This window comes from Cardiocondyla obscurior, linkage group LG07, assembly GCF_019399895.1.
Source record: "Cardiocondyla obscurior isolate alpha-2009 linkage group LG07, Cobs3.1, whole genome shotgun sequence".
NCBI lineage: Eukaryota > Metazoa > Arthropoda > Insecta > Hymenoptera > Formicidae > Cardiocondyla > Cardiocondyla obscurior.
In genome coordinates, this window is record NC_091870.1 from 3,770,563 (window position 1) to 3,792,422 (window position 21,860).

The 21,860-nt window shown below is 36.9% G+C and overlaps 2 protein-coding genes across 3 annotated transcripts; one reads left to right on the forward strand and one right to left on the reverse strand.

Moving 5' to 3' along the window:
* Positions 1-85: 85 nt before the first annotated feature.
* On the forward strand, positions 86-19,935 carry Mondo (MLX interacting protein mondo). Its single transcript, XM_070659067.1, has 16 exons — positions 86-379; positions 5,110-5,496; positions 12,464-12,570; positions 13,951-14,024; positions 14,430-14,555; positions 14,725-14,938; positions 15,061-15,156; positions 15,234-15,507; positions 15,606-16,173; positions 16,244-16,426; positions 16,557-16,701; positions 17,175-17,269; positions 17,356-17,819; positions 17,929-18,052; positions 18,154-18,283; positions 18,434-19,935. Exons 2-16 carry the CDS (start codon positions 5,126-5,128, stop codon positions 18,553-18,555), a joined length of 3,093 nt encoding a protein of 1,030 aa, XP_070515168.1. The 5' UTR covers positions 86-379; positions 5,110-5,125; the 3' UTR covers positions 18,556-19,935.
* On the reverse strand, positions 19,718-21,789 carry LOC139103963 (RPA-interacting protein). Of its 2 annotated transcripts, none has more exons than XM_070659161.1 (4): positions 21,690-21,789; positions 21,344-21,528; positions 20,892-21,123; positions 19,718-20,745 (listed from the first exon to the last, which is right to left on the reverse strand). In XM_070659161.1, exons 2-4 carry the CDS (start codon positions 21,422-21,424, stop codon positions 20,414-20,416), a joined length of 645 nt encoding a protein of 214 aa, XP_070515262.1. In that variant the 5' UTR covers positions 21,425-21,528; positions 21,690-21,789; the 3' UTR covers positions 19,718-20,413. The 2 variants fall into 2 exon arrangements, with proteins under 2 accessions (XP_070515262.1, XP_070515263.1); XM_070659162.1 differs by having other exon boundaries at positions 21,344-21,440; positions 21,690-21,711.
* Between the last annotated feature and the right edge of the window lie 71 nt (positions 21,790-21,860).

A 21,860-nucleotide genomic window follows, 5' to 3' on the forward strand; every position in this document is an offset into this window, starting at 1 on the left:
ATTTCGTCGTCAGCTGTGCTTAGTACCGCGCGTGGTCATCGGGTCTGCTCCGCGGAGGCCCAGTCACAGTTGTATATCGCAGGCGATTGCGGGCAATGCGGTCTTGGCACGCAAATGGCGTCGCCGTGCCGTTATGAGCGAGTGCGTGCCGTGCAGTAACGCGTACGGGCCGCGTCTAGGCTCGGTGCCTCGCGGCCCAGCTTAACGTGTCGCGACGAGTGTCGTGCATTGTGCTCGGGGACGAGCGTGTTGCCTCACGTCGTCGACCAGGATCGCAGAGAAATAACATTTTCGTTTGCGTGTGGCCCCTCCTTCGGGCCGCGCTGGCCACATCGACGACAGGGACGACCGACGAGGAGTTGTGAGATAGGTCCAGAAGGTGAGTGTGACGGAGGCTCGTCCTAGCTATATTTTACGCGCGCGCGCGCGCACGCGGGGGTGTGCGTGCGTGCGTGCGTGCGTGCGTGCACGGGCGCGCGATTCATCGTCGCACTCGCCCGTGCCGTACGCGAATTGTTCCCGCGGATATGGACCAACATCTGGTGTCGCGGCGCTTCGCACGGATGTGTCGTTCTCTCGCGCGTCGAAAAGGATCGTCATTGCCGCGAACGCGAAACGGGAGTGATAACGACTTGCGAGCGCGGAGGCTTAACTGCGCTATTTGATCCGTAGGCAAAGAGAGAGAAAGAGAGAGAGAGAGAGAGAGGAAGAGCGCAAACGCAGCAGCAGCAGCTGCAGCAGCGGTGACGACGATAGAGAAACGTGCGGGCAATTTCCATGAAACGCGAGGTCCCAGGCTTAGCGATAAAAATCGTGGCGCAGAACGGAGTGACGCGATTGCGATAAGGGGAGCCGATTCCGAACGAATGTCGAGCACTTCGTCTCAGAGAGAAAGAGAGTGTGAGAGAGAGAGAGAGAGAGAGAGAGAGAGAGAGAGAGAGAGAGTGAGTGAGTGAGTGAGAGTATCTAAACAGCGGGAGGGCGAGCGTTCACATAAAAAATTACGAAGCGAGAGGAGAGCCGTGTATACGTACCGTCGCACGTTTGTTTAGCCATAATGCTGTAGCCTTTGTTTTCTTCTCCTTCTCGCGTCTCTTCCTCGCGCCGTGCTTTCAAGATGTTGAAACGGACGTTCCACTGCGAGATAGTTTTATCTCAGGGCGGCCTGATCATATATTTAACGTTGGTACCGCATCAAACTTATTGTGAGAAAGCAACGACAAACTTTTTTCTTTTTTTTTTTTTTTGCAAGTTTTTAACGGTACAATTTGTTAGTTCTCGTGACTTTTTCGTTGCAATATTGATTTATTTATTCCTTTTTTCTTTCCATTTCTTTTATTAAATACACGTGTAAGCTTAGAAGAGTACTCAAGCAGTAGATAATTGTATATGTTAATTATCAAGTCGCAGTCTCCAGATTGTGCTAAACGTCGTCTTGAGATATCATCTTATCGAGCCAGCGAAATAATCGCGTGTCACCTCGCTTATCTTCGAGCCGCCTATTCACAAGTACTGTTTCTCGTGTTTTTTCGTACGCCGTGGTTGTCCCGCCGCAAAATGACATACAAGTACTAAACACGCGTACTCGACCATTGTTTTGCATCTTGGGAATTCTTACAACTTGATAAAAAGTGGACATTCCTGAGGCTATTTGCTAAAGAAAGCTTCCTCCCGTTTGTTCGGCGTGTAAATTTGTATAGGAGTGTTTGATGTTTTTTTGACGAATCTCAAGGCGAAGTATAATGCCAAAAACCCCCGACTCGCCGTGAGGGGTTTTTTTTTCCCCAATCGTTATTTATTTTACTTAAAAAACAAAAACGTTTCGAAGCAAAAGTTGGAATTTTCTACCCAACTGGGATATCAAAAATACTAATCAACCTGAATAATCTTGATTTTTGAATCGTACAAGTAGAAGAAGAAAAAAAAAAAAGTAAGTTATTCCTGCAAATAAATCGCTAGGAACTATGTCTATTTAAATTAAACACGAGATTTTCTATTTCAAATGAGGAATAGCGGTATTAATTTTTCACTCTGTATTAAAGGGAAAAAAAAAAAAAATTGACGTTATTATTAAAACGAAAATTACAATTTATCAATGTGCAATATCCCTGTTACGAATTTTATTTTATACAGATTAAATTAATGTAATCGTACCTCGCGTATGTCCTTGGAAATTAATATTCGTTGATCGCGTCGTTTTTTTATTTTTATTTTTATTTTTATTTTTGCACGACATTCCTCCCGATGGAACGAGATTCTTATACAGTATCGAATGTAAAATACTCCCTTTTATCTAAACGATCCGAAATCTAAACAGGGTGCGCGTTCGCACGACGAGCGTTAACGAGTGACCGGATAAGGCGGCATTTGACTTCGCCCTGTGATAGAGCCGGCCTGAGAGGGTCAAAGGGCATAAATACTTGGCAGATAACTAGAAGTACTGGCGTGTTACGGAATAATATTGAAAAATCGACTGGTTGAAAAGTAATATTTAATGGGAAATGAAACAGTTTGTTGCTATAAATAGATATTTATTAGAAACCTTTAATTGTAGTTTTACTTAATTTTATTAATTTACATCAAGTTTAAACGTCCGTTTCTGCGATATTTTTACTATAAAAGAATATTATCTAAACTGATAAATCTGGTTTGAAATCATGTTTGAATGTGATTCAGTTTTCATGTTAAAGTTTAAATCTTTCAAGAGGAATTACGTTGGCGATTAGGTGGATAGGAGGGAAGGCAAGGGCGCGCATAAACGATCGCTTTTCGCGTATCACGTGCGCACGATTCGCGACGCGACTCGGGGAGGTACCTTGACATTTCTCGGGGTGTAATACCCGTACCTTGGATTCGGTACGGCTGGAAAATAACGCTGTCGCAAGCACTTGCGTAAGATTGCTTGAGGAAAAAGCTACCTGGCGCGCATAAACCTCCCGTAATCGACAATCGTGTAATCAATCATGTCAATCGTATCTGAACCTTAGTCAGCAGACATCTCACTTCCCGTTGAAAGTGGCGTCTATCTGATACTTGAGCCCCTGAGGTCCGATCGCTCCTTCTTTCCAAGTAACTTTACCTGACCGGGGACACGTTATGCGTCTTTAATTATTTAGGACCGATTGTACAAACTTTCAGGTAAATTTGCCATTACGTTTCCACGTCTGTCTTCATCTAATTAAAAAAATTAAAAAGAAAAAAACAAAGATAGATCTGATGGACGAATATGTTCGAGACCTACCCTTGGGAAAAAAAAAAAAAAAAAAAAAAAAAAGATAAAGACACGTGTGTTTACCCGCTGGATAAAGTTACCAAGAAGTTGAGGCAATTGGCTCTGAGTGCTGGGAGACGAGGGTCCGGGACTCGGTAATATACATACATATAGGAAGGAGGAACCTGCGGGAGAAACCGGTTGTAACGGGTGATGCCTCGGCACTCGGCTCCGTGACGTTGCACAATCGGTGTTAATAGGTCGCCTTGATGAGGCCGGGGGTGCTTCCCTATCGAAATTCTTGTTCCGTCGCCATGTGGAGCGCCAGCCTGACCCCCGAAGTTGAACGGTTTCTACGAATTCTTTCTATTCATAGCGCGCGCTATCTTTACGCCGTGATAAAGAGATAAGTCTCAGGGAGAGGAAATCTAGGGCTCGACGCGACCGATTGGTCAAATGGAACTGCAGCGATATAGTCGAGACGTTTATTACGCGTCCACTTGCGCCTGGTGAATGAACGCAAAGCACGGTTCGATTTGAAATAAGTACGATACTTTGTATGTTAAAAGCGTGAATCTTTGTAAACGTGAATAGCAGAGGCTTAGGCTGCTTTCAAACTCGAGAGTCCACGCGACATTCTACAGATTCCGTTAGATTGTAAATAGAAGGTGCTTTCCATTAATCCATATAGTTGACACGTGAACAGAGAATTACAAACGGCTCTCTCCCTCGATTTTGATATTTCTCTGTCCGTCGGAAATTATCAACGTAGGTTCAGGATTATATAATTGACAAGTACAGACAACTACGTCAGAGAAATTGAGCTGGCCTTGCGGGAGATTATTTAAGAATTAAAATGGAGATAAAATAAAAAATAATTCTAGAACCGCAAAGATAAACTTGGGGATAAACCTATCGCGGGTTAGATCGATGGCTGATCAGGTCCGTCAGCTCGTCGATTTGCCAGGGCCTCAGTGGGACACGTCGCGATGGATTGCCACGCGTTTAATTTTATATATAGAGAGAGCCCCTCGAGAAGTCACTGACCACCGCCGAGAATTTCCACGTGCTCGCGATCGGTCGTAGAAATAATGAGCGTTTTGGCGATATGGTCATTCAACTGACGATGGGATGGTGGAAGCTTCCGAAGCACCCTCTTCCCTTTACGTGCTCTCGCGAAATGAGCCTGTTTATTATCGCGTATCAACAGGAAGCCTGGCGCCAGTCGACGGCTGGCTCCTTTAATTGAACCGAATTAATCAAACCGATGCGACGCGGGGCATTGAAAGTGACGTTAATTAAAAATCTTTTCTGTGCCGTTTGTTCCTCACTCTTGCCATTCGGGTTCAAAAATCGACGAAGCAGCAATATACGTCGAATAATTATGGCTATACGCGAGGTGTTACACGACTACGTAATATATATATATATATATATATGTATATACCCGGATGGGCATGTGTTATCGATCTTACGACATCGATACACACATGACGCTTAAATAATTGATTTTTCATAACTTATACTTGGATACGCTCTTCCTCTTTCTTTCTCGATACTCGACTACGTATACTTGGAAAAGGGAGTGCATTGAGCTTGATTTATCACAGGCTCGATAACTGGGACTTGTTGTGTCTGTCGTGCCTTACTTCTATCGCTCAGACTTCTCTGTACGCAATTATCTTGAAACGGGGTCGCCTAATCCTAGCACATACCGCGATAATCTCGATTTTAGATGGAAAAATTTAGATAGGTCGATTAGGGTAGATTTTTTTATTTCCTTTGTTACGCGTTTAAATTTTTCATCGCGTTATTAATATTATCGATATTAATGCGGTTGAATGCCTCCGTGCTCGAACTGCGATTCCGAAAACGAAGAGACTGATTCGTGTCCGTAGGAGACCCGTCATCAAGATGCAGGCTGAACTGATATACCGAAAGCCTTCGGCGATGGCGAGCCAGGGTGGTGGTGGTGGTGGTGGTTTTCATCGCTCCGGAAGTGATAACAAGCGAGAGAAAAACGGTGGACGGGACTCGCGGGAGACGATACACTCGGGCCACTTCATGGTGTCGGACTTTGAGGCCGAGGCGCAGGACGACGAGGACGATCTCGCCGTGCCGGTGCCGGACCAGGAGGAGCATACCACCAGATTTTCAATCACCGTGCCCCCGGGCTTCTTCCACGACAGGTTCGCGAGCTCGCTGATCGACAGAAACACCTCCCAACAGCTGAGCATCGAGACGTCCTTGAACAAGCTCTTCCAGTGCATGTCTCTTGCCTACAGGTGAGTTCCTTCTTTTCTCCGGTGCCTCTTTAATGATATATCTTAACATTCTTCAATTTTTTAAGTACACGCGGAAGCAAAAGTATTTAAATGTAAAGAAGACCCTAATTAGTTTTTATTTTTTTTATCTCTTGAAAAAATTTAACGATTCCCTTTTCGGAATGTACTCATCGGAATAACTCAATTAAAGCCGCGAGATTAAACGCGATAAAGCACCACACACCCCAAATGGAGATACATTTATTTCTTTTAATTTCACTTTCGTCACATATCAACCGTTTCTTCTTCTTCTTCTTCTTTTTCTAGAACGCGCGTGCCTTTCTTTTCATACGATAAATAACGCACGGAAAAATTAAAAATAATTACTTGTATCAGCGATGCAATTACATGCTCAAGTTGTTCTGGGAAGAAAGAAAGGCACGTCTTGTTCGGCAGCCAGACAAATGCTGTCCAGCCTAGGTTGGCCGCGGGGTAGCATTCCCGTTGATAAAAGACAATTGAATTAATGAAAGAGAGGCCGTAGAACCAAACAACACCGCAATTAAGAACGGCCTCGCTAAAGCCGCGAACGTACATGGCTTCTACCGACAATTTCCGTTTTCCTCGCGACGCCGCGATTCTTTCCCGCTCAATCGTAAACACTTGACTTAAAGTTAATCCAGGTTTAATCGCGATCCTCCCGTCTCTATTTCGGAGATGAAATTAAAGACTTGGATTCGACGATAAACCCTCGGTGGGAGGAAATCTTTTTCTCATCATTATACATGTAACAGATTTACATAACGCCCCTTCTTGTTTTGCGTGCTCCGTGCGTTGATAAAAAAAATACGAAAAATGATATTTATAATAATGCTGATTTATTTGAATAGAAAATTTACATTTATAAGAATTTACAGAAATTTAGTAAAACTAAAGTCTCGAGAATTAAGAGATTTTTAGACTATAAGTACATGGAAAAAAAAAAAAAAAAAAAAAAAAATAATGACATATAATGCGAAATCAATTCGTCATAGCAATATATTCTTTATGTACTGACGTATCCGGTGACGTTACGGCTGATTCATTGCGACAAAAGCTATATAGAGTCGCACGTGCAGTTTTAAAAGCGGTAATTACATTCGTAATCACATAATGACTTTTTTGATAGCCTCCGAAATTTTTTTCGATCGAATTAACGAATTTGTAATTGAACTAAATAAATCTGTAATTAAACTAAGGCAAATAATTCTTTTTTACAAAATATTTATCATATAAGTACTCGTTTGTTAAAGAGCAAAGTATTAAAGTTGGCATTAGAAAATGGCAGTACAAGTTTTCTTTTAGAAAAATTATTATTTTAAAATGTAATTTAATGAAATGACTTTTTTTTTTTTTCTTCTTTTCTTTTTTTACTACAAAATTGCTTCGTTATATTTAATATTCTGTTTTTGATATGATTTCACGGTGCATAAGGCCTCGCGGAGGAATTATCAGAAGAGTAATTATATTTGGAAGGTAACGCGTTAATAAGACAATTCGGTCGGTCGGTCGGTCGGTTAACATGGTGTAATTTCGATCAACGACGTGTGTAAATCTAGCGGTGATAACTCGCTACATAGTGTATCCACTTCTGTTCGTAATGCCTTAACAAACAAGAGGCCCAATTAATTATATCTTTGGCGACCCTGAAAGGCGCGCCATGTCTCGATCGATGTCGTTTTGTTATCGACGATAAAGTTTTGTGCTCCTTTTCCATACTTATATCGTAATGCAAACGCAATTCGAAATGAATAAAAATATGAAACGATAACGCTGCAACGTAAACCCTCCTACAAATAACGTCGGCAACAAATTGACTCGGCAAAAGCAGCTTCTTCTAAAGGCGCTTTTTCTATTAAGCAGAATTAATAAATTTTAAGGAGCGTCATAGGAGAAAAGAGTTTTTGTCAGAATCCGACTCGAGTAATTAAGGTGCGAGGTGAAAAGTGCACATTTACTTTTTAATACAAGGATAAGAATTGGAAAGCTAAATGCTCAATTTGAGTAAAGAAAAATAATGTTACATATTGAAAACAGCTTTATTAAAATGCGAGTGATTTCCTATAGCAGGATACTCTCACGGATACGCGCACGGATTTGAATAACTAGATGTTGATTTAATCGAGACTCGTTGGACTGGGCGTTGTATCGCGGAAAAAAGAATAAATGAAGCGATTAAGGTTCAGTTTGCGCAGTAATAGTAGCCGATCGGAACGTATCTGTTAGATTTCTTCTTAGAATGGCGTTACTTTGTTCCCGCGTCAACTCGGAAAATGAATGAATCGAGTTAGACGAGCCTAGGAAAGTGGATTTTGACTAGCTTTATGAATGCTTCGTTTCTCTTGCCGTACCATGACATCGGTCTGCAATGCCATCGATTGGTGGTTTTCGAGTAACATCGTTTCTCAAACGTCCCGCTGTAACTTGTTAACAAACTTAATTCGGTACGTAAGTTTAATATTTCCAATTGCTTTCTGCGTTAAAATCTCAAGGTTAGTCCAAGTAGATTACAAGTTGGAAAATATTCGTTGAAATGTGAATAATCGTGTCCACATTATTACGGTTTTACGTCAGCAATTCCAGATCAGCAAAAGCGGAAAAATCTTGGCGATGCAATAATTGTGATGCGGCATAACTTCCTCGCAGATTCATGTTAATTTATTTTTAGATGTAAAAGTTGAAACTATCTGCTTTATGTTGCACGACATAAAACTGTAGTTACTAGCGTGCTTGTTAAACTTGCAGAAATTTTATCGTGAGACTTGGTTAGAACAAATGATTCTTGACGAATCATTTATCGAAAAAGCCGTACGCTTTAATTATTAGAAAATTACTAGGAACATATGTATATGTATATGTGTTAGTTATTATTTCATTTCAATCTTTAACGTAACGCGGAAAATAGACCCTCATACTTTTTTCGAGTCTGTTTTATGAAAACTTGATACAGCTGCCGACTTTGTATTTATTCGCTTTTACTTGTCTTTGATATATCAGAGTATAAACGATTACGCAAATCGCTGACACGTGTCAATCAACAAAACAGAATTAATCGGCAAACTTGCGATCGCGTTCTCCTACGCGACATCGGGAGGGAAAATATGAATGGAATTTCCGTATTTACGTCGTTAATCCGACTTTAATGAGATCGGCGGTGGCGCGCACTAGCCTCCGTCCGTTTCGGTATCTCACGTTGCATAATACAATTATCGTTGAATCAATCGTGAGATTATTCGTTGGGCAGTGATGCAAAATAACAACATTTCATCCTCGACAAAGGCTCGCGCGAAATCGCTGCTGCTCCACCTTCTTATCCTTCGCTTCCTCGACGGGGAAGCGTCGTTCGTCGTGTTGGCGAAAAAATTATTTTATCACACAATCTGCGCGTTTGTCGCAGACTCGAGCTCGAGCTCGAGCTCGAGCGATAAAATTATTGCGAAAGAAAAAGCGTCATTTCGAATAACGTAACACCCACCCCACCCCCCGCCGCGACAACGATTTACTTTACATTAAGATATCGAAAGATTTCGTCTCGCCGACGAGGAATCCTCATATCGCCCAACGATATATTCGTATATTTTTCCTTACTCAAGCACTGCGTTTGCATGTGTCGTAAAGAAAATTTGCTTTCTTCGCGCGCTATCGCCTTACGCCTTGTGTCAGCGTATCTCGCGTCTGTAGACAGCATCTCCGCGATTAGCGAAGTGTAGATAAAAAATTATGACGATGTGCTTGCAATTTCTGGGTCAAGACGGTTATATTTGATTTTTTTTTTTTTTTTTTTTTTTTTTGAGAAGGAGGAGAAGGAGACGATTAAAATGCAGCGGGGAGATGCGCAACGAAATCTTTCCAGTCGATACTTTCGGCAAACATTTTGATAAGATTTCGAGAAATCGAATACGTCGTCGGGTCACGTTGATTTTGATCATCGTCGGACCTCGAGCGGCGGAATCGCGCCTAGATTACCGTAAAGGCCTCCTTCGTACGTCTTTTATCGACCAAGGCCACTGCGTCATCGTGCGAGCGCACACGCTCGTAGTGCGTAGCGTGTGTACGCGCCAGCAACGTAACACTTCCGCACAACGAGCAACAAGCTGGGTGCGCGAGGCCGAGGATCCGCGCGAGTCGAAAGCTCTCCTCCGCGGAGGCTCGCCCACCTATCCCAATCGGTAGCCAGTATTTCTATTTCTATTTCTATTTCTATTTCTATTTCCATTTCCATTTCTGTTTCTTAACCGTTCCCGCCGTATACCTATATTTTTACAGCGATCGATAGTATCATCATTTGATGCTGATATATTTTCAACACCTGTGACTTTTACGCGATAATTTACATGCGTGCCGTCGCTCTAACGAAATTTTTACGAGTTTTCACGCCAATCTAGTTAAAGATTTAAGAGTTTCACACTTTTCTATTTTCTGCAGACAAAAATTCTTTTTTTTTTCCCCCCTTTAATTGTTCTTTCAATTGTTATTAATAAAAATTTTTATTAATAAATAATCAAATTTAATAATTGAAATTTGAGAGAGAGAGAGAGAGAGAGAGTTTTTCGTAGGATTTGTTTATTCACGAAGCTTGTATTATCTCCGTGTTGCACAGCGTTTAAGTTTAAGCAGACGAATTTAATTTTTACGACGCGATCTTTGCTCTTTTCTTATAACTAAGATAATTAAAACCGCGAAATATGCTTAAAATAAAATCGGTATCGAGGAATTCGTAGCGACTTATCGTGGCAAGTGGCTCGCATTTCTTTTGTTCATTCCGTGCGTAGCAGGAAATTTATCGATGCTACTTTTCCCGTTCTTTTATCTCCCAGAAATTATTTGTACAAATATGAACACCCCGATATTTGTTTTGCCACCCCATTGAATTTCTCTCGGCGGTATAATAATAATAATAATAATAATAATAATAATAATAATTCGCCCCACGATGCCAAATGGCGTATCTCATGCAACAAACAAATAACTCATTATCTGATAATGAGATTCTACAACACACCAGGCAGGTATTATTAAATGTTGCGAAAATGAGGAAAGATGCTGAGGTGACTCGTGCATTTTTAAGGCAAACAGAGCTTAAAGCTCTTTTTATTAAAGCATGAAAAAGTTTTTACTAGCTGCGCAGTTGACAAATCTAATCGTTAAAAGTAACAGAAAAGTATAATTAAATTAAAATGACGCAACAATTGTCGAACAATTCAACGGGAATAGTAAAGTCGGCAAAGAAATTTTACAGCACTTATCGGTGACATAAAGTAGGCGTTTAATCGAGTAATTCTGTGCGTAAGAATTTATAATCACTTTCACAACATGACTATTTTCAAGTCGATATAATTTTATTTTATTACTTACTTATTATCGCTATCGCTGAAACACATGCCAACTAATTTTATTCCTTTTAATTGGACGTAATAAAAAAAGAAATTCTCTATTCGCCAGAGTTATTGTCAGAGATATACATACATTTACAACAGGAGCGGAAAGGATAGTTGTAAATTCTTTAAACGTACCGCGTTTCCTTCACTTTAAATTAATTTCACGCCATTAATTAATCGGGCGATATTTACATTTATTTATTTATTTTTCATTTTACTTATTTCATCTTGACTTTTGCCAGAGCCGCTCTTTTGCGTATATACTATACACTCGTCGCGTACGGATTTTGAATGGCAATGATCCCTGGGTTCGTTAAAACTATTTCTTTTCCACCGTGCATTTCGAGTAGCCGCGGCGGGGCCTTATCTAATCTCTTAGATAATTATAAAAATCGAATATGGCAATAACTCGGAAAGAACCGGCCGGCCAGGGTCTAATGCCAAGGAGAGGAGCTCTCGCTACATTCGTCGCAAAGATATGAGCAAGTGGAAATCTTCCGACTACGGACTATTTTCTCTTTGTTGACTCTTCTCAACGATATATCGACGAACGAGACGATAACGAAAAGCTCGCCGCAGCATTTTGCGATTGCGCGCTTTAAAAATCCAAGATAAACGTTCCTTTCTATGAGGCTTAATGACGAATTTGTTAATATACTTTAGAGATTCCAGCGGTAAACGATTAATTATATTGACAAAAAAAATCTTATACATTTACAACTGTTTGGTGTTACAATGGTATTCATATTACCTACAATTGTTACTCTGGACAGTATTGCACATTTCGTATTATACATTTAATATTTAGGTGCAATTGCACCTAATGAATATGAAAAATCTTAACGGACAAGTAAACATTTCTCTTGTAAAACTTGAATTTTCATAAATATGTTGAAATAATGTTTTATAGTTGAATAAAATCTTCAAGGGTGAGTGAAAGAAATACGTATACGTATACGTATAAGCGTTTGCATATAGTATGTATATTCTGCGTCGTATACTTTAAATTCACATTCAAACTCTCGCGTGAAAATTCACTAATCGCTTCAACTAACTGCCTTGAAAAGGCTCGCACAAAGAACACGGGGTTTCTTTCCTACGGTAGACAGTTTACACAGATAAACTGATCGAAATCAGAAACGTTTGTCTACCGACGAGTCCAAGTTTATTGTGCCTGCATTTAAAATTTGACGCGGGTTAATTGAAATATTTAAATTAATATACATATATTTCGCTGAGGGAATGATATTTCAACAAGTAGCGGCGACGCGAGTCGTTATCGATGCATATAATTTTGACAGCAATTCACTAGTGTCTTGCTCAAAAAAAAAATATCTTTTCCACGCACAAATTATTTTTTTTTTTTTTCTCTTCTAGTTTACAAGTATAAAACATTTGTTAAATTTAAAAGAAACGTTCTTTTCAAATGTATATCTTTTTGGCAATTTTTTTTTTTTTTTTCTTTTAAATTAGACTCTGCATAGAAATGTATTCTCTCCGCGTTGATTGTGCAAGATTCAAAGTTGATTATCACAGTAGGTATGACGTATGGGCATTTGAATTTGTTCCAGACAGAAGCTGACATCGCCTAAGTGGAATCGCTTCAAAGGCATCAGGCTGAGATGGAAGGACAAAATCAGACTGAACAACGTGATTTGGAGATGCTGGCACATGCAGTGTAAGCGAAAAAAAGATAACACTTGGCACTTTCTGTTAGCGATATATTTTAAAAATAAACACGAGAACTCTCTAGGATAACGTCTGATCTAAATGTAATTTATCAGTGTCTACTTTTATCGTAAATCCATCTTTTTGTTTTACTTAAAAAAAAAAAAAAAAAAAAAAGTAATACAATTGATTGATAAGAGCTTCAATCAGGTTTTTGTTACGTTATCTTCTTTGATACGTCGTCAGTCTCGCAAATTCGATTTTAATCTACTTATCGATCAAAACACTTGATACCATATAGAACAATCGCATTAATTCACGAAAAAACTTTTACGCTTAAATATCATACTTTTCCATTAAAAAGTATTCAGCATACAAGAATGACGAACTTTTACAAGAGTTTTATGAAATTCCTTAGAAATACAGATTTAAATATAGAGAAAATCGAGCATAATTTAATTTCACCGAATCTTTTATTTTAAAAGCGGATTTCGACACGAGTTAAATTTCGGATTTCCAAATTTATTATTATCAGTTCTGTTTTTTTTTCGGTCGAAATATTTTATTTTGACATTGATATTTCAATTACCGTGATACTCGCAGAGTGTGCTGTTTATCGAGTTGAGACAGCTACCGGTTGTCTTGCCATTCGTCGAATGGCCGGATAAGTAATTACTCGTCTATTTAAAGAGCTCCATCTCCGCGTGCTACATTCGCATCAATACTCACCTGGCGAAAGTTCAACTTATCATTACGAGACGAGGAGACTCGTACTTTATTTATACATTTGCACATCTGTACACAATTGTTGAATTCTATTGGCCCAATTTTTGTTTACACAAGGCAGAATGAGATGTCGAGATAAGAAAGTAATTTATAATACCGTAGAAAAATCGTTAATAAGTGCCATTCATTCGTTCCTACGAAACTAGATATGCTTAATAGATTAATAAGATTCAACTTTAATTATACAATATATACATCTTTTTCAATAGGTATATGCATTTTTACTTCATTAAGCAAGGCAGCATTTTTTTAACAGTTACTTATCGTACAAGTTGATAATTGTGCAAAGTTTAAATACGGCAATTGAAGTAAAAGCACACTCGGTTTATCGCTCAATGATTACTAATTTGTGAAAACGTAAACCTTGGAATTATCTTTTTATTTGCAATAAAATACAATTACCTTAATATATATTTTTTTAAGAAACATTGTTTTTAAAAAATTGCATTCAAGTCCGAGTATTCACAGGTCTTGTAAAGCATTTACCAAAGAAAGAAAACATATTAATTGATTTATTGGATGCAGTCAATATTAGTTGACATTATTATGATTTTTTATGAATTATAAAATTGATTTTCAATGAAGAATAATTTTTCTTTTTTAGTTATATTGAAACAAAACACATTGGTGTGTCAGTTTGCATCGCCACTTGATGTGGATACTCATAACAAGCCCGAGGTATGTCTTTACCATCTAATTAAAAAGTTCGACAATGTGTCATTTTAATTTTCTTAAATGACTATTAAATCCTAATATCAGGCGAACCAAACGATCAGGTGTCGATATTAATGGGTATTAAGTAGCCACGACTCTTTGTGTTACTCGATTTTATCAAATTACGCAATTAAGCAACGGAAAGTGTTTTTCTTTATCTCAATTCGCGACAGCTCGTTTGATTAGATAATTCATCGTAGCAGTTTCTAATTCTTCGAAGTCTCACTATTAGATTGCACACGCGCATATACGGTGTCGAATACTTAAAGTGGTGGATCTGTGTAAGCTCTTAAAGTCGTAAAATGTTTCTACATCCGTTAATAAGAATTGTACTTAGTGAGCGTGAATCAACTACGTATCTTTTATCAGGCGGTGGTCTTGGAGGGAAAATACTGGAAACGAAAGCTCGCGGCCGTCACTGCGGAATACAAGAAATGGCGTATGTTTTATCGAAACAAAATCCTTGGCTGGACGAACAAAGATGGCACAGAAATGGTACGTACTCTATGAAATTGATAGTTGACTGATGATAATCAATGAATATAGATCCTGTGTTTTTTATCAACGTGTTTACCGCAATAGAGATAGGTTCTTTTTCTTTTTCCACACTACGAGATATAAACCATCAACATGGCGCAAGATTTAAATACATTTATTATTTCAGATGGAATCAATGGATATGCTCGATTGGGGCAGTGGATGTGGAACCACCGGTAACTTCGGCGCGGGTACAGGAAATGCATTCGGGGTTACGAGCGGTGCTCCAGGTGGGGAGAGTATGATGGTTGACGAGGATTATATGGAACTGATGACCGATACACTCTTTTCAACTATCAGTTCGAATCAGCCAATATACTTTCCTGATCCTAGAGAAATTGGTAATTTTTTTTTTTTTTTTTTTTCTACATGTTTAATTATCTATATAGTATTTAGTGACTGTAAAAGTAAATTTTCACTTATAGAAATATAAATATCGTAATGCATGAAATTGTTTCAACAGCGCGAGGTGCTAGCTTAGCGGACTTTATTCAACCTAGTTTAGGTCCTCTACAACCGAATTTAGACGATTTTATGGATACTTTAGAGCCATTGCAAGGTAACAATAATAATCTTTATCTTTATATTATTTTACTTACGACGTTTCTGACATACTGTGTATTATTTTAATTCAAGAATTTCTAAACTCGAAATTGCCTCCTGTACCCGAAGAGGACGATATGTTTCGGAATAGCAATCTAAACACTAATTATTCTGATTTGGATTTAATGACACCGATTAATCAGATAAACGAAATAGGCGAGGATCCAACGATAAAAAGCGAACAAGTCACGCAACAGCAACAACTGCCTCAAGAAGAACAAGCAGCTAACTTGCAGAATCTCCAATACACCGCCAAAATATATACTCAGTCTGAATCTGAAGCAGCGAATGTATATAGAAATAACATGTGGGTATTATAAAATGATTAAAATTGCGTTTTTGCAGGAAAAAAAAAAACAGTCATGTCTGGTTATAATTCACGGATATTACTTTCCTTTCATTTAGAACTATAAATGAAGATTATGCTCTTCAGCCAAACTTCGAGACGTCTGTTACGGCGAATCAGCCCATACGAGAAAAAACTAGAAGTAGCAGACCGACATTGTCGAGAAACAATCGTATGATACAGCAGCCTCAATCGCAGCAGCAGCAGCAGCAGCAGCAGCAGACTATGTATCAAGCGACCACACAAAATTCAGGCTTTCAATCACAGCAGCCACAATCGTATGCAATGGAGATTCAAGCGGTGCGACTAACACCGGTACAAAATCAGCCGCAATCAATGCAGATCACGACGCTGAATGATCAGTCGGCGGTTAATGTCAGTCAAATACCCGCCATCACTGCCGCCGCCGTACAAAATCTAGTGACGGTACAGCATAATTTTGCCACGCCACCCGTCAATTCACAGCTTCAAACTCAGCATCAAGCAATAAGAACTCTGCCAACCACCTCACCAATGTCGAGCAAACCTTACAAGATTGTTCAGCCACAGCAACAATGTTACAAGTTTCCAAATCTCGTACAAAACCTCAATGCTCAACAATGTAAATTTAATACCAATAGTTTCAAGGTGAGTAAATCGATAGCACTTGTTAAACGTCGTGAGTATGTAAAATTAATGCGTATTGTTTATTATTTAGACACATCCCACGCAACAAGTGGTATCAGTTTCTTCAACAGAACAACCATCGCAATCGCAGATATTATTACAATGCAGGCCATCATCCGGTTTAGATCTCACCGCGTCCACTTTGCATACTAAGCTATTGCCTCAACCGACGACGTCCAACGCGGAAAAAGAAGAGATTTTTGCCGTACCAAAGGTTAGAACTTTATTAAAATATTAAATAAATAATTTATACATTGACGGAAAAAATACATAAAAAGTATCAAAAGTATATCAAGTTTTTAAAGTAACTGAAAAATAAAAATATTTAATTTAATTTTCTTTAGTATCAAATGAAAGGGAGAAATAGATCCCGAAGCAGCTCTTCTTTAACGGCGCCTAGAATACATCCACCGCCACTAGTATCTGCAGCGAGCGACCCAGCTTTGAATTTAAATAATAACTTTTTGCTTACGCATCTACTTACAAATAGTACGTATGTTTCTCATATTCTTATCCGCTTTTATAAGAAAAGAAAGGAAAAAAAAAAGTATTATTTTTTTATTAAACATAATTGCAGTTTATGCGACATATCTTCACAATATTAATTAAATTACATTATATATTAACTCCTCGCCGTATAACTTAACGTGTGACTACGCGCTCCGTGATCAAGGACAAAGTCGCTCGTACACTGAAACAACAACTTCGAGCTACACATTCTTTACCGGGCGCGTGGATGTCAACGGTACTGTGGTAAAGACCCGTACATTGATTCAAATATATTTCTACTTGATGTAAGTACATCCATAACGACTAAACCATGAGTGCGACTTGTGTTTATGTTTCACCCATAATTCATACCACGCGTCTCACTCGATATTATACGGCAAGAGGTTAATAAATTAATAAGACAAAATTTAAGCATCGACTAAATCGTACGTAATATTATCTCCTGCCTGTAGAAGTAACACAAGTAACAACAACGCAACACATCACGACACCAGTAACTGTACAAACGATGCAGACTTCTAGTATACAACAAACGCAGCCACAACAGGTATTGCACATGAATTAATCAACTTGTTTGTAGTATATACAATTTTAAATAATTCGAAATTGCTCGTCTGTACTGATATCTTGTAGATAATGCAGCCATCCACAGCCCAACAGATTCTTCTAAATACGAACAATCAAACGCATCAGTCCCATAATAGTCCAATAGGCTCACCAAAGGATAATAGCTCAGCCGCACATAGTCCTCAGGCTTTAAGTCTTAGCCCCCTGCACAGCCCCATGAGCATAGGCAGTCCTCTATCACCAACTCGATATTTAAAGGGTGAATCGGAAAGAGGACAGTATAAAGAGCAAAGACGTGTCGGTCATATTCATGCGGAACAGAAGCGTAGATATAATATCAAGAATGGTTTTGACATGCTACACAGTTTAATACCACAGCTCAGTCAAAATTCCAATGCGAAACTAAGTAAAGCTGCAATGTTGCAAAAAGGGGCAGATTATATTCGGCAACTTAAAGCGGAGAGACATCAATTAAAGGAGGAAATGGATAGTCTGAGACAGCAAATTGAGTGCCTTAATACGTCTATTAGGTATATTTAAATCAGATTTTCAATATATTAAATTAGAAAAATATTTAAAGTAATAGTTTTTAGAAATAATATGTAGTAATATCTCAAATGCTTTATGATATTTTTATAGTAATTGTCAATCTATGCTTCCTGCAACGGGCGCTCCAGTTTCTAGACACAGAACCAGTAAAATGAAAGAGATGTTTGACGAATACGTACGTGTGCGGACGCGACAAAACTGGAAATTCTGGATTGTATCCTCTTTTTTTCTTTTTTCGGCGCATTATATTTTAAATTAATTTATTTTTTAATGTATAAGATTTCGAAAGATTATTTTTCTTAATACACTAATCAGTTCAGTATATTGTTAGAACCGCTTTTGCTGTCCTTTAATGCTTCAGTTTCAACTGCGAGTATCGATGATTTATATAAAAGTACGTTATTATGGGTAGAGCAACATTGTTCGCTCGTCGATCTCAGGCCAGGTTCGTATATAAAAAAGATCAAAAAATCTATTTAATGATAATTTTTTCAAATAAAATTTAAATAATAACATTAAGAAACATTTGCAACATAATACAATAATTACTTTTATGTTTAGAGACTATGATTATAAACTAATATATAATTTTTAGCTGTTCTGAATTCTCTAAGGTCTCTATGTACTGCCACTGATATTTTAACTGATCCCACTCGCCTCCCCGAGGAAGCACTTGCAGCAGTTAATCGAACGGAACGCAGACGATCCATGCAGTGATCAAGTGCGTGATTTCAACAGCGTGTTTGTATAAAAAAGAAGATTTAGATTATATATGAACGTAAGGGATGATAGTTACCGTATAACTTAAGTTAATATATACAAAATAAAAAGAAGACGTAATATTCGGTTAATCAGTAATCGAAACGCAAAAGAAGAAATAAGAATTTAAGTGCAATTTCTCTTTTTATTGCAACGTCACGTTAAAGTTGTGATAAGATCTATAAAATTATATTATTAAGGATTTTTATATTATAAACGTGAATAGAAAAGATATATATATATATATGCTGGCAGTATACAGTATGTTACTGATATGGCACAATTATTAGCAAATAATTACTTTTTGATAAAAAAAATTTCAAGTTTATTTCGCCTAATCGTGTATAGTATTCTACACGAAATTAAAGATTATTCTAATATTATCTTTGCAAATTAATTGATAAAACATACTACATATTTATAATACAAGATTCTAATATTTGATTTTTGATTAAAAAACGATTAGGTTTTCTATATTAAGACTTTTATTAATATTTTGAAAGTTTTATATAAATTATCACATAATTGTGATTAAAAATTATGATAATAGTAAAACTATACAGATTGTATAGTGAATTTTTTTTAGCTTTAGACCGTTTCTTTGTCAAGTTAATATGACAAAAAATAATTAAAAATTACGTAATTAGTGCCATAAACACATATTCTGATAAACTACAAAAATAATTCACGGGTTGAATAGGTAAACTTTGGAGAAATTTGACTCGAGAAGTAAAGATACAAATAATTTTCTTAAACTATCACTTATTGGAGTAAATATGCTGCTATTAAATTACACTGCACAATTACACTACACTAATGAGTGTATATACTTTATAATAGTTTATTATTGCATGAAGACGATAAAAAGGGAGTTGCTCATAAGTTACATGTTCACACCATTATATAAAATGAGATCTTTAATATAAAAAAATCATGTGATAATGTACAAATTATTTGCAAAGGTTTGAACACCGAACATAGTTTAAACTACAAAGGGCTTCTGCATATTGTAATATTTTTGTTAACATAAAATGTAAATAATCTGATATTAAAAAAGAGAAATATTATAGTTAATGCTATGAAAAATGAGTTCTTTTTTAAATTAATACTTTATCGTGCATACTGTTAATTTGTTTTATTTTAGAGCGTAAAAGATGTTATTTTTTTATACAATATGGATGCCCTTACTCAACTTACATCATGTGTGTACAATACATAAGTGATAAATAATATATAAGTAAACTCATCGAAGGGATGTTTTTTTGTACAATATGTATCATATAATCATGAAGATTTACATGTTACTATTCAAATGTTATAACAACAAAATCCAAATTAGTGCAGTTCTTTTTCTTTATACCTTTTCATAATTTTTTTTTTTTTTTTTTTACAATTATGTCGAACTGATGTTAGTTATATTAAAATAAATAGAACGATAAAAATATGAAAGATATAAAACGTAAATTTTTTTTGTGATTTCCAATATAACTTATTGAAAATAACAGATTTAGAGAAGAAAGAGGAGATTCTCATAATGAATATTATTTGATAATTAATTTTAATGGATTTAATAAATTAAAAATAAAGTATATGTAATCAAAGTTTATAAATATTTTCTTATAAAAATGTCTAATAAAAATAATTATAATTAGCATTAAAGTTTTACTCTAATGCAAATTATTAACATTTGTTCATTATCTATCTCATAATTTATGGATACATTGATATTAACGGCACCTAATAACTTTGCATGAAATTATGTTAATTATTTAGCAAATGTCTATTTAAAAAAAATTAATAATTGCCAGCTAAGAAATCAACAAATCAATGCTAAAGTGGAACAATCGTGACATACCAAATACAAATTCAAATTACAATTGTCAGGTATTACCATAAATACAGGCATCTGGACGCAGTTGAACGCATGAGTATTTACACTCTGATTTATTAAATATCTCACTTCCTGCATTGTATGACCTATCAATTTTAATCTGCAAACTGGGCAATTTACACATTTATTTTCCTCTGTTAGTATGGCTTTCTGGCATATAGGACAGAATACCTCTCTACTTTCGTTATCAGCATACATCGCGAAATATTCAACTTCATCTTGCAAAATTTTTTCGTATTCTTGAATTATCCATTGTTCTGTAACAATATTAATTTCCATCAAATACTCGTCATACTGCAAAAGTATTATTAAGAATCTTTATAAATTACAAGTTGTTTGTCAAAGTAAAAAACATTCCAATAAAAAATCCAACTAAAATTTTATAGAAATTAGTTGACTCAACCTTCCTCGTAAACAATTTCGTTTTCCATATTAATAGCCTCTTCTTGAGTAAAAGGTTCGTCAATTTTATGGACTGTAATATAGTTGTCTGATGATACAGCAGACAAATTCTGGAATTCTTGACGTACTATTTCTGTCAATGTGTTCTGTACAGATGCTGAATGAGATTCTAAGTCAAATCTGAATCTGTTAAATAACTGATTCCGCTTCTCTCGCATTTTTTGGCGACATCTCTGAAAGCAAAGTAATGTAATGGCACAAAACAAAACCTCATGTATATCGCGATAAATGTTATTATCTCGTAACAGATAAATCTTTTAATTATAATAATTTCGAGTAAAAAGAAAGAAACGTAAAAACTAATTCGTGAACGTAAGAATGCTACTAAAAAAACCGCATATCTACTGCTTGAAAATTTTAAAAGAAGCACGAGATAAATATTAACTTTCCAACCTCTCGCAGCACCTCCTGTAACTTAGGCGAGCCAAACCTAATTTTGTTCGCACAATCTTTAGTCTTTAATTTCGACGTCATCGCAAAACTCGTTCCGCTGACAGAAAAATTGTACAATTGAGAAAAAATTCGTCTTTTCCGTAACGCAATCGTCGTGAATGTTAAACTAAATTTTTCCGGCACAGCTGAAAAAATTCAGTCAATAAGAGCACAAAAAAAGATCTGACATGTATGTAACGACTCGAAGAATAGAATATCGAAAAATTAATAACTAACACGAGTCAAGAAGATGTAAACAATTATTTCAAAAAAGAAAAAGATAAAAAATGATGAAAAATCTGCCTACCAAACGCTCCCGACACTACCGTCGCCTCAAATAGATCGAGAGAAATTAGAAAGATTCATAGACCTTATACCATAGACCTTATACATATGCCGTATTCACAGTGTCCGTAGGAGGTTAGACAAAGAAACTTCTTTTTGGTACTTCTCTTTCTACAAGTGTCCGGAAATACGT